This window comes from Plecotus auritus (genome assembly GCF_963455305.1).
Source record: "Plecotus auritus genome assembly, chromosome: 11".
In the NCBI taxonomy this organism is placed as follows: Eukaryota; Metazoa; Chordata; class Mammalia; order Chiroptera; family Vespertilionidae; genus Plecotus; species Plecotus auritus.
The window spans coordinates 4720270-4734458 of NC_137777.1; the positions used below are offsets into that span (position 1 = coordinate 4720270).

General features: G+C 42.4%; 1 protein-coding gene across 1 annotated transcript in view; it reads right to left on the minus strand.

Moving 5' to 3' along the window:
* Positions 1-347: 347 nt before the first annotated feature.
* Positions 348-14189, minus strand: part of EFR3A (EFR3 homolog A) — a 57891-nt gene continuing 44049 nt past the window's right edge. The window contains exons 19-23 of the mRNA XM_080646926.1: positions 10107-10198; positions 5542-5590; positions 4183-4286; positions 3601-3650; positions 348-3215 (exon numbers count right to left, since the gene is read on the minus strand). Coding sequence (XP_080503052.1) covers positions 3110-3215; positions 3601-3650; positions 4183-4286; positions 5542-5590; positions 10107-10198 — 401 coding nt within the window. The 3' untranslated portion in view covers positions 348-3109. The remainder of the gene's footprint in view (positions 3216-3600; positions 3651-4182; positions 4287-5541; positions 5591-10106; positions 10199-14189) is intronic.

Genomic DNA, 14189 nt, shown 5'->3' on the forward strand with positions numbered 1-14189 from the left:
GGGGAGGGTCCCAGAGGAGCTGCTATCTTACAGGCAGGCTTCCAGTAATTTATGCAGCAAGGAGGGGGGCCGAAAAGGAACCCGCAGACCTAGCAGAGCAGCAGCTGTGCTTCCCCATGCTCACACCACTCACAGGTGACCTTCACCTTGGCCACACCTCCTTACAACCAGCCTTCACTCAGGGGTCTGAGACTCCCAGCGGGTGTGAGGAGGAATCCACTCGGCAACCTGATTTTCACTAAAAATCCTCATTTCAACTACAGCCAAGTATTGAATGTATTTAGTAAATGTAAAAATAGCTATTATAAAAATGTACTTAGGCACAAATATTTTGATTTTGTTTTATTGCTTACATATGAATTGCAGAGTGGATTTTTACATTTCAAAAAGCTCACTTCGTTACATTTATGACATATATTGCCATGAATAAGACAAACGAGTTCCATTTTCAGACAGGAAGAGAAGGGATATTCTGAGGAGGGAAGTTAACCGCTGGTAAAAGTGTGGCATTACTGTAAAGAGAACGGGTTCAGAAGTATTAAGAGTGTGTGCGTATGTGTGTGTGTGCGTGTATATGTGCCTGTGCCTGTGCCTGTGTGTGCATGTGCATGTGTGTGCGTGTATATGTGCCTGTGCCTGTGTGTGCATGTGTATGTCTGTGTGTGCATGTGCCTGTGTGTGCATGTGTGTGTGCCTGTGTGTGTGCATGTGTGTGTGCTCGTGTTCTGGCTAACTTCAATGACAAACTCTGAGCCGTCAAAGACAACACAAGCATAGGAGGAACATTTAAATGTTAACTATTCAATGTCAAGGAAATATGATATAAGCAACTGTCTACAGCAAAAAAGAAAGTGATAACAGTTTATAAGAATTTTCAGCATTTACAAAAATACAGCCACACAGTGCCTTTCCACAAATGCCACACTCGCCGCCGCAGGCCCAGCTACAAGACAGCACGCACCCACTCCCTGCAGGAGCTCCTGGAAGGCACAGGCCAACGGGCAGACCGGCTTCTTGGGAATCCTCGGCAACAAGACCAGCTCAATAACCAAGGGCACACAGGAGTCTACTGTGATTTAAAAACAAAACCAAGCCCCTACAGAGCCCAGCTCAACCGCTTACACCCAGACCAGGAGGAAGGCGGTAAGCATGTTTGGAAGTGGTGGTCCTGTCCGTGCAACACGCACCGACCACGCCGAGACCTGGGATCCTTGGAGCAGGAGTGCAAAGGAGTACATGTCTTCCTTTCCTGACTCTCACATGACACGCTTCCACACAGAAGCACACAGTGCTCATCTATAAAGTGACACCTGAGTGGGTGGGGATTGTTTCTGCATGTCCCCCTGCTCTGACTTTCAAATGCACTGTCGACAATTAATATCCTTCTTTAAAAATACAGAAGGGAAAAAAGAAAGTTAAAAAGACACACAATTTGGCTTCTTAAATGGTGACACATTTTAGCTGATCAAGAGGCAAATAGTGACAGCTGCTATAGGTCACGACCCCCTCGGTGACCGCACAGTTACACAGAAAACCAGGCTTCTTCAGGACACGTACTACAGCGGCCAGGACGTCGAGTGTCGTTTTAGAGGTTCGATGACTCCTATCTCCTGCAAGGTGCTTTAAGATACTGTACTTTGGTTCATATACTGAAAAACGTATGAGCATGCTTCTTACTTTTTCTGCTTCTGCTACATGTGCCCACATAATCATAAACCAAACGTGTGGCCTGCCGCTCTTCACTGCAATTTTACAAACGAAAGCCAAAACTGAAACTGGTTTTCAGCCCCAATTTTTAATACGTGTATTTTTATGTAAAAAGAAAGAAAATAAAAAACGTAGAACTATAAACAGGTTACGTTATAAAAATGTCCTAGGAGGATGTTGTAAGACTTGCAAAGACAATTGTTCATTTTGCCGTGTAGTGGACTTACTGAAATGTGGCTTTAAGACGACACCATGGGTCGATCAGCAGGTGAGTAGAGTGTGAGTACACATCATCTTGGTGGCTTAACCGACAGAAGCTTACACTGACAATCCTTAGCACACTTGATTGCTAAAACCATAGGCACCCTTTAAATGTAATATAACAAACCCTAAACACAAATGCATACAAGCTGCAGTTCGAATCCTACAAATTAAAGTCTATTTTGGTAATTTTCTGACTATGATGATTAAAAACAATGAACAATATAAAAATGTAAATCAATGTGCACTTAATAAAAATCAAAATGTGTGCTCTTCACAGGTGAACTAGTAACTGTTTTAAATGTCTTTTTTATACTAAATATATATGTATATATATATCTCATTTAATTAATCGAGCCACAGCAAAATACTACTATAATTTCAAAGCACAGTCTGTAAACTAATACATCTCATGATGTAAAAAATATTGCACAGTTCGGTATCTGGAGAGCAAGCTCTAAGCCTCTCATGTAGAATGATCAAATTCTCGGCAGAAAATACAGTATTACAAGAACCAGACACTTTAAAGTATGGCAACTGATTTTAGGGTCATATTCTAGGAATATTATTCAGCAAACATCACTACGGAAACAAGCGGAGGAACGCCTATCGCACGTGTCATGGTAACTGAATGAAGGGACGCCTGTCGCAACTTCTGGAACACAGGGACAAGGGCCACAGGGCCGTCAGCAGCCCAGGACTAGAGTACACTCGCATGTTTTTGCTTTTGCAGATAACCGAAGCTAAAGCAAAAAATCCTACTTCAACAGTTGTGCAGGTGTTTAAAATACAAGACACTTCATACATCTTTCCACCCTCGAAGGCCTAATTAAAAAAAAAAAATAACATGTTTGAGAAAAGTTTAAAATATACGGTTTAACAATGAAATAATGTTGAGACCAATACATGCTCCACTTTAAAGCCAACAGGAACCTCAAAAGAAATCAATATGGCATAAATCTGTCTTCAAAAGTACTTGAAATCACGTATAGTTTCAAAATTTCTAGTATGGTATAACAAGCATTTGGTCAAATGTAAGTTCCACCGTTGTTTTCAAGAAGTGTGTTAATAGACGTAAAGTAAAGAGCCCGGCCTTAATTTCCAGGCTTTGACATTCTATGCTGAGGTCTTCCCGAGCCACTCAGTATACACATAGGTCAGGAAACTTCATCTCATAGACGGGGACAGACTGGTACTGGGCATGCCCAGAAGTAATGGTCAGTGTTCCTGATGGGCTGGGAGGAGGACTGGAAGAGAAGAAGGGCATTGTCAACAGTGCACTTAAATGCGCTTCCCGGCACAGAGCATCCCAACTGCTATCGCCCCCGCAGTGAGAAGTTGGGGAGAAATGTACCTGGTTCAACATATCATTAGAGTGCAAGTCTTCCAAAGCACCCGCTGTCCTTGTAGGGACATTCTAAAGGACAACTAGAAAGGCCAGAGGGCACCAGGACAAGAAATGGCCACAGACCGGCTAGCGAAGACAATGACTGCTAAGACAAAGGTACCTGTACGACCTCTTGTTTATCCTAAATGAAAAAGGTAATTACTTCAACACAATCAGCTACAAATTTATAGGGGCTAACAGTTCCTATTCTGTTGTTGTATTGCTGTTGTAGTAACAACCCTTACCGTATGGTGAGTTCCAGTATTTGAGCAAGTCTATCATGAAGCAAATTCGCCTATAAAAGGAAAAAAAATGTTAAGAATGAATTTACTGTTTTCCAAATACCCACATGTAATAATACAAATGCAATTTATTTTTTTTATTTTTTTTAATACAAATGCAATTTAAAAGACAAAGCATAACTGTAACTATGAAGCTGATGGTACAGAGTGCTGTAATATTTTGGTTTTGTTTGTCTCATGTAATATAAAGTTTTTCTTTTCTTTCTTTCCTGGTCTCACTGGTAAAAACAAACCAACAGACACACAAAATCACCCACAGCAAAAGCACTGAAAACCACTGCAAAGGAAGTATCAAAGCCACATCAATCATAACATGCAGCTTGGGGTCTCTCATTTCCATCAGCTTCCAGGACACGAAGAAACTGTTCAGCTTCACAGCTGTCTACGCATGGAAGTTTCAGTCCCTATATGATACATCACTTGTCTTCTGCTGATCTGTCTAAACATGGAACCTACCAACCAATTACCAAGAAAGTTTCCCCCAAATCACCCCCACCCCTGCTCCTTCAGCATTTATCCACTCACTTTGGATTCACACTGTGCTGCTATTTCTTCAAAAGGTGCTTTCTGGAATTTCTCTATCACCAGTCGCCTCTTCTCCTTTTCCTGTTCTTCCATTCCATTGGTATCTATGTACATGTTTACAGAGACCCGTTAAAGCAACACAGAATTTCAGAGACCCTTCCAATGACCATAAGTAAATGATCTCAAAACAAAAAGAAACAATTTATAAGATTACTTTTATAAGGAAAAAGCAGATGGTGTAACGCACTTTGAAATGTCTTAGTTAAGACTAGAAAGCAACACTTACGCAAAATGTTTTTAAATCTCAGGGTTCAAACTACACAGACCCCTTTTCACAGACGAGCTCTGTCGTGCCACCGAAACAGCAGAGCACGCTCACTTCCTTCCCGAAGGAGGAGTCTCCTCTCAGCAGCCACGCGCTTGCGCAGGTGAGGCGCTGCAGGAATCTGCTCAACCGGCTACCGAATGGCATCGTACAGAACCACTGTGGCTTAGCCTTCCCACCTATTTACCACAATCCGGAAAGCGAGTTTTTATCTGAAGATGATGTATGGTCTAGCCCAGTGGTCGGCAAACTCATTAGTCAACAGAGCCAAATATCAACAGGACAACGATTGAAATTTCTTTGGAGAGCCAAATTTTTTAAACTTAAACTGCTTCTAACGCCACTTATTCAAAATAGACTCGCCCAGGCCGTGGTATTTTGTGGAAAAGCCACACTCAAGGGGCCAAAGAGCCGCATGTGGCTTGCGAGCCGCAGTTTGCCGACCACTGGTCTAGCCAAAGTTTGCGAAACAGTAAAATAGTAAATGTCTACCTTGTCACAGATAATTATTTTCCTTGGTATAGACAGACTTTGCTAGAATTGTGCAAGCACATTACAGTGCATTCTAATGCCACCCTTACTTGGTGGCCAGTATGCAAGCTGCATGAACGTATGAGAAATAGGATGAAAACTCGTGAGAAATACTGGGAAAAGTAAACTGAGTGGTTTGTAACAGGCACATACTAGTATAATGAGAAGTGAGTCTGCAAGGGGTGAGTGTCAGCAGGCACGACAGTGTCACGTTAATCCCTGCTATGTCATCAATGAAAACACCAGGCAGGAAATTAACCTTCTCCCAAGATCACACAGCTAGAAATGCTGCAGCCAAATTTCACACCAGGTTGGACTGACGCTGTGGTCTTCACTTATCTTGGTATAAAATATTACTCTGACTTTCTACAATTGTAAAAACCTAAAGAATGTAGTTAAAGAAATCCATTACATATTTATATAGAAATCAGCATATAGACATGTACTAAGATAAACTATCAAAATACTGGGAGAGTTAATGAGTATAAAAAAAAAAATCTCACCAATTGCTTTCTTTAATGCTTCAAAGGTAATTTCTTCAGTGTTACTAACCTGGAGAAAAGTGATTTTAAGTAAAATAGTTAAGAAAGGTGGATATAAATAATACTTCCATGCAGTTACAAGTCATATCAGAGCTTTGACAAGATTTTTTCTTCTCTGTGTTGGCGTGATTTGTAATTATACTCCACAAATGTGGTAATGGTGTACTCTCGGGGCTCCCAAACAAGTCTGCAGGCTATCCCTGGGCTGGCCGGATGCGCATCCCGGGCCCCCCACGTAGCGCTGAGCAGAACCAATCTGAGTGGGGAAGTGCAAGGAGCCCTGAGCCCCGACTGAACGGCTTCAGAGGGACAGTGCTTGAAAACACCGCAGGCAGAGATGACGCTTTAAATGAAGTACCCTCTAGTCTCTGTACGTTTCGGCACCTCATACTGTTTACAAAGCGAAAATAAAATAATCTAAAACGGTAAATAGTTTAAAAGCAAGCATCACTACTTTGGGAAGTGTTCAGTGAGAACAGTTCACCGACAGCTTAAAATGATCACGCGCTGGATCTTCCACGGCCCGCCACCAAGTCTTACTCTGCAGAAACACCCTCTGACTTGGGCTCTCACATCTCCCTAGCGCTCCGAGGTGTGTGAAAGGTGTGAAGTCAGTGCTTTATGATAAAAGTCAGTCACAGCCGGTGGTGCCAGCACCTTTCAGGAAGGATCGTTAGTTTTCAGGAGGGAGAACATATCCAGCGACTACGTTATCTCGGAATAAAAATGAAGAAATGGGATGTGAGTACTTGCCTGGGCTCTGGTCATCCCTAATTTTAGCGCATGAGCTTCCTTGGCTAAGGCTAAGGAGAGCGGAAGCCTGCACGCTCCGCACCTGCGCGGCTGCAATACAAAGGCCTGAGCGGAAACCAAGCACACAGCTCCACTGCCTCGGTTCCCACCGAGCGAGGCTCAGAGTTCTAGGTGAAGTCACATTAAACCTGGGAGTCTTCGGTGGCTTTGTTCTAGATGTTTGGAGCAGATATAGAAGATTAGCCTCTGGCTGGTCAGTTATTTTTTATCTAGAAGCAATCTAGTACCTCGATGAAAAAAACAAAACGGTTGTTCTTGCAACTGGTTAAGAGCATCAGACTTCTGACCAACCTCCAGCCCAGGAGAAAGAACGCTGGGGACTTTTACTTATTACCCGTTCCATCTGGACAGGTGAGAAGCCAGCGTACTTTCCTGAACAACTCTTCTTCTGTTTGTTATTGCCTTAATTCAGGTCACGATGATTCAGTCTCTCGGCATCTACACCAAGTCCCCCTGCCCCTGTCCCTTTTGGTAACCTCCTTTCTCTAACTTGCTCTCAGTCAGTCACTCTGCCTTCAGAACAGGGTCCTCCTGCCCGCGTCCCTCCTCTTCATCCCCAGCCTGGCTGCTCCGGGTCCTCGGAGCTCCGTCCAGGTGATTACAAGGATCTCCCCCTCCAGTCACGCTTCTCAGTCACTGTGTGAAGCACAGCTCTGAAGTGACTGCTGGATTTCAGTGTTTCCCTGCTTCCTACCCAATCACACGCAGAGCCCTAAGGCTGGTAATAAAAACCTTCTATGATTTGTCTTCAATCTTGTTTCCCAAGACTCCCTTTTCTGAATCCTATATTTTTCTAAATTGCTTTGTAATAGTGTTTAATGATTCCTATGTTTCATACAATGGCGCTGCTAAAAACAAGCCAGCTACTCCATTTGGTGCTCAGCTAAACTAGAATCTGCTCCAGCTCTCACTGGCGTGCTGGAGTCACGGAAAAACAGGGCCAAGGCACCATCCCGAAGAGTTTCCGGTTCCTCTTGCGTATGACTTTTGCCTCATGTTTGACCTACAGCTCTGACCTTGACTGTACAGCACCCCTGGGCCTGCATAAAATCTGCAATTCATCTCTTTTCCATCAGTTCTAGGTCACTTCCCCGGGCACTTTAGTAATTGTGTGGCACCCAGCACAGCAGGCCCTGACCACTGTTGCGGACCTTAGGATCACTGTTTGTTAGCACACATGCAGGAATCTTCAGTTATAATTGGGAAAAAGGCAAGAGTACGCGTGTATAAAACAGATCTGTTATTTGTCCTAGAATACACAACAATCCGGTTCAGCCAACCGTTGCTTAATTTTGTACAAAGAAAAATTGAGTATCCATACCCTCTCATCCATCTCCCAAAATAATTAAGCACTGACTACCACACCTCTTAAGAGAAGACTGAGATTACCCACATCCATTATGCACTGAAATCATGCCTACAGTGCTCAGAGAGAACCACTAGAGGTCAAAGGTCATGTCTACAGTGCTCAGAGCACTAGAGGTCAAAGGTCTTGCCTATAGCGCTTGAGTCTATTACTCAACTGGTAATTTTATCTCAGGAGGCAGACATGCCTCTATTACATTTTAGCCATTTATCTTTTTGAATTAAGGAGTTTTAGAAAAAGTGAATATATGTATATACAGATATATAAGGCAATTTTTCGAAAAGTGATCACAGTAAGCTAAGGTTTGAATAGCGAATGTTGGAACGGACATACCTCCAGTGGACCAGATATCTCACAGACTAGAGTGACAATGGGAGTTGTATCTAGAGAAAACACAAGCTTGCTAAACAATCTTCTGACTTGGTTTTTAAGTTATAAACCTAAAAGCAGGTATCAGTTAGATCTGAAGACTAACTGGGATTATGTATGTAAAATTTCAAATAATTTTGATCAAATATTAGAGTACTGTTTTTAAATGAGCAATTTTCTTAACTGATCCACTATTAGCTAATGTACTTGTTCATGGTTTGATATTTTGCTATACCATTAACTGGTGAATACCTAACTGACGCAAATCTCTCCTATCCTCACCATGAAATTAGTTCTAGCCTAGAAGGTAATTGCTTTTGTCTCCTGGTATTTGAACAATCATTCCTAATATGCAAAATCAGATTCCATAAAGGTCAATGGGTTTGAAACTCCAACCAGCTCAAGGACATCTTTTAGTAAACCGTTTACTTAACTTTTCAAATGCTCAGTGGGAGGCATGTTTGACTTTGGACTTACAACAAAGAAGAAGGCTTTTAACAAGTTAATAAATATATTAATGGACTTTTAATGTAAAGTTCATGTTCAAGAATCTTCTTCCGACATTTAAGTATTTATGCAAATGTATTTTCAGTTCATTTTCTCAAAAAAGGACTGTTTGTAACAGTTTGAAGTGCTTTATATGTATCTTTAAAAGAAAGAAATACAGTTAACAAGAGGAAAATGGAGTAATACCAGTCAATAAAATAAATTATACTCTTGACAAAATAAAGTGTATAAACTAAGGCTTAAGATGATATTCTTCCCTCAAAATGTAACAGCACCAAATTAAAAATCATTACAAGGTAGAGCGAGGAAGATACCCTCCTCCCAGCAAGGAGCACAGACATTAAAATGGCTCAGAAGAGGTGAATTTGGATGATTTTTCTGGAGCCTTAAATTTGCAAGAAACTTTCAACCAATCTCAGAGCCCCACAATGAGCACTGCCTGCCTGTTAGTGCTCTGCAGACAATTTCTTAATAAAAAGGACTAGTTCTACCCAACGGGGAGGTGAACAGCACAGAAGATGTATGTTAGTCGACTGTACCCTGGCCCCCACACTGTTTGAATTCCTGAGGACAAATAAATTGGCAGGGCCGGGAGCAGGGACGAAAGAGGAGGCTGAGAAAGCATGAATTCAGACAACTTCCGTCCCCTTTTCTTAGATGGATATTCTTTTAATGATTTATACTGTACAAATGAGAAACAATGAAATACCTAGGAAGGCAAACAATGGGTAAACCAAGGAGGAGGCTGACTTGGCATGCTGGATTGCGGCACTTTTACTCGACTATCAAAAAATTCTCTGGTGCCTGTGTGGTAAGTCCAGAGAGTGCGGCTGTGCTTCTTCCTACAACTCGGGAGGTTACACTCTCGTGCGCTAGTGAGACAGGAGGAGAGCATTACATCTCAGAGGGCTCAGGTGAGTCCCAGCCCTTAAAGACACAGGTTAGCGAGACAGCCTCGCCGACATTATGCTCATTACATTTACTATCTAAAGTGATAAAAAAAAATGTCCCTCATAGAAGAAGTTTTGAAAGTTTTAAAAGTTGTGAGCATCTGAAGTATCTATTTCCATTTAATTCTCATAATTTATGTTTCATAAATCTTTAAAAACAGGATCTAGAGGCCTCCTCATTTAATGATAGGCCTTAAGTGACATTTCTGTCTTATAAAAAAATCTTATACTTGATTCTGTTTTTCAGTTCCTGTTATTACACTAGATTGCATTGTAAAACCTAATGGTATCATACATGTTACATTATGTATTTTTATAGATAGCCGAAATGCATTTAGTAAAATAAATTACAAGTTAAGTTCCAGGCTGAATCAGATTAATTTCTACTACAATAAAAACTGCTCATTTGGGGATAATTTTGAGTTACATTTGCTCCTATTTGAAAGCATGGAGGGCAAAAAATTCTTTTAAATTGATGTCTATCTCAAGACAGCACTGAGCACGAACTTTCAGCAACTCACCACATCGTCAGAAGGGATGCTGCCGGGTAGAATATCCACCTGAATGGATACGGTGTCCACGATACTTTTTCTTCTAGAAAGTCGATCTTCATCTAAAATAAAGAGCCCCCCGTTATATGCCAGCAAGAAATGGTGTGACATTTATAAATGACATGCTTCAGGTTTTAAAACACTTCGCACAATTAAGACAGCCTGTCTTTTTTGCTCTTTCTAAATACACAAGGCACCGTGTTCTCAGACCCACACGTTTTGTGATGCAGCCACCTGATAGCCTGCGCCACTGGAGCTTCCTAACCCGCCGCGGTTTTATTCCCGAGGGGGAGGAATGAAGGGCTAGAGGAGGCGAGGATAATGAACCAGCTTCTCTCTTACTGACTACCTCTCCCCCGGGTTGCCTTCCAAGGTAGTGATTGATGCTACTAATCAAATTTGGTAGCTGACTCTTTTTCTGGGCACACAGTAGGATTGCAATTCCCGGCCTGTCTGTGCAGGAGGGGCACCTAATTAGCTCTGGCCAATAAAGTAAGAGTGATGCTCCCGAAGGTGGCTGCTCCATCAGCCTGGACTCCAGCTATGGAAGATACGCAGTTAGTGTGAGCACCAAGGAAATTTTTTCCTGTTTCAAACCAGCAAGGAGTTGCGATTGTGCCATCACAGCCTAACCTGGGCAGCATTCTTCGCCGTGGCACTGAGGGCATTTTAGGCCAGGTAACCGTGGAGGACCTGTCAGTGCACTGCAGGATGGTCGGACCTTTGTACAGTTGTCCCTGTATGCCTCCATCACGCTACAAGCTGTTTAAAGCAGTGACCACACTGCTCTCCAAGCAATTCTAATCCTCCCCTGATGAATTAAAAAGGCGCTCTGGGCCTCTCTCTCATCAGATCTTACACAGTAACTTCCACTGCTCCTGACTGATCTAGTGTTCAAGTCCGTGTGCCTTTCCTACAATCTGAGTCACGTTAGCACACCTGCCTTCCACACCTTCCTACAGACAGGGACCTCTCCTAGACACGCTTCACTCCCTGCCCTGGTCCTCCCCACTCTAAAGATTCATATCTTTCTGGCCTAATCAAATATATCACTTCCTTAAAAATCTTAACTATCACATACCCCTCTTTCTTCTAGCTATGAAAATTTACTCTGTTATGACTGATCTTCCCTTCAGTCATTGTCACCTTCCATCCCCTACTGGGCCTTGTACTGCAGACCCGTGTCTCATCTCCCCATGCATAGCAGAAATGCAGTGACCACGGATTTGTGTCTGTCACACAGGAGTCACTCAGTTCTGCTCTATGAAGGCCAAGGGACAGAACCAGCACATGCTCCATGTGACAACTGCTCCTGCACCAAGTTCTGCTAGTTTGCAGGTCACTGTTTTACCACCGGCTAGTAGTGAGCTCACCTAAGACACTGCATTCTTTCTGTTTTTCCTCCATGATCATATGCTTTGATATAAATTAGCAAACAGAACACAACAGCTACAAAATAGTATGTGGTCATCATGCCAACTTGCTTGTACCCTCCAAGCAGGCCAACTTCCAAGGTCTCACTAGAATGCAAACTGAGCGATAAACAGCATACTTCACAAAGAACCCGAGAGAAGAATGCCTCGCTTGACATACGATGGCTGGGGGTGGTCTGCAGAAGAGAGTCAAATTGAAACCTAAGATAGAAGGGAAAGAGAGGGACGGGGCAGGAAAGGGATCAGTGGGGGCAAAATCAGTGAGAACAGAAGGGAAGGACTGAGGAGATATAAAAAGATTCGGTTTTAAAAGGAAAGAAAATAAACTTCAACGGGAAACCGTAACACATATCCTCGAGCATTTAAACTGTACAGTCACCTGCTTACAGGTGACTGCAGCAGAGCCCAGGTACACAGTCGGCACCGTGTACATCTGCACAAACGTACGGTCCCTAAAGCAGAGCGTCTGGGAAATAATGCCCGTCCCAGGGGCCGCTCCGGCTGTTCCTGAGCTGCCTGCCAAGCCTGCGGAGATGCAGCCTCGCCCCCTCCATGGACCGCCCTCCCCTCTGGCTCCAGAGAATGCCCTGTCTCCAGCTCAGAGTCTAAGCATACAGCCTGGGGAGATGTTTGCTTCCCTTCCCCAAAGGGGGCTGGGTAGACCCAGACACTGCTGACTGTGTCCCTTCCACTGCCCCCTCCCTCTTCCTTCCTGTAGCTTCAGGTTTGAACGGGAACAGGATTTGAACCAACACTTAGCGCTGCGCCTCACTCCTCCTGTGCTGCTCTGCTGCCACCTGGCGTACCTACACTTAATGCACACACTTGCACGCAGGCGGCTAAGGAAGAAAGGAGTCTGAATGCAAGTGGCACAGCACTACATTACGTGGAACTTTCTGTGGCTATTTAACAGTCAGATATAGACACTGTCTTCACTGTATACACTAAATCACAAATGTGACTTGGGCTACAATACTACTCAGATTCTATTAAAGAGCTAACTGGGGCAAACGAAATTTCACAAATAACTTATCTTCACAAAATTCAAAATGTCATCATTTAATGCTGATATTACTTACCAAGGTATAGTTTTTTAGCCCTATAGAAAGGTGCAAAATTCCATAGAATTAATGCATACAGGGTTGGGCAAAAGTAGGTTTATAGTTAAAAACAAATAAATAAATATAAATTAATAATTAATAAATTATAATGTAAGAATAAACTGTGTTTTACATACTCACAACTGTACACCTACTTTCGGCAACCTCTGTATTTATAGAATAAAACCCAACCAAAAATCATGGGATAAAAAGTAATAACCAAGTTATTTAATTTCTGCCTTCCTATCCGCATTTGTAAACAAAGATAATGCTACCTTCTTCGCTGAACTATTTTAAAGGTTAAAGGAATAAGAGAACATGAAGTACCCATCACAGGGCTTAGCACACAGCAGGTGCCTAATAAATTGCAGCTGCTATCTTGATGATGATGGTGTATATATCTATATTTCTATATCTGCCTCCAATATGTATGCACACACACACACGTGTGTATACACACACACACACATATATCTATGTCACACAACAAACTAAACGTTTTGCTTTTTTTTCAGTATGATGTTCTTAAATCCCTTAATTTTCAAAATTATCACCTGATGGTTATACAGCCAAAGAAAAACACAATGCCCAACTGATTGTCCCACAAAGAATCATGTGTCCCCGCCTCCTGCATTGAGGCAGGGCACATGCACCATGGACTGCTCGACACCACCCGTCTTTACAGACCAGAGAACTCCCACTCTGACGGCTGCATTATATAAGCAAGTACTGAAATGTTCAGAATTCTTCCCGTCAGTGATAAAGAGGCATTAAGAAAGGAATACATCTTTTTCAGGGGTGGGAAGAAATGGAAAAGAACAAACCACCTGTTAAAAAAAGCACCAGAATGTTCACTAAAATTGTGAAGAGTGAAAGGATCAGGTTAGAAGGTAATAAGCAGTGCAAATTAACTAGGGCAATGGGGAGGCAGAGCAAAATCGTAAGGGAACTTGTAGGTGTAGAAGGTATGCAGGCACTGGTCCGTTCTAAAAGGCAGGTCTGATTAAGCTGCTCTCCTAGAGGACGGGGTGGGGGTGGGTGGGGGGGGGGGGAGGGCACGGGCAGCCAGACCGATGCTGGGTTTACCTTTGTACTTGTGCCTGGGCTTAGGAGGGTTTTTGCCTGAAGGAAAGAGAGCTAAAGCCACACAATAAGAATGAAATGTTTTTAAAGTCTTTTAAATTACAATTTACAATGCTCTGCTAATGTTTTATTCTAACATTTTTATTTCCCCAAGGAATTCATGCAGAATAAAATCTTGTATAGCATAGAATATGAAATAAAATGTTAGTGAATAAGAATTCACTAACATTTCAGATGCTATGAACAACTATCTTTGTAATAAATGTATGTATTTTGGGTCCACATTATATAAAAAGATAAGTACTTATAAAGATTGTGCTGCTTTTAGTGATTATTCCATAAAACCACCTAATTGAACTCAAACAGTTCTCTTATACAACAGAGGTTTCCCCAAAGGAAGAACTAGTTGTACCAAATTTAATATTTGTACAATCACC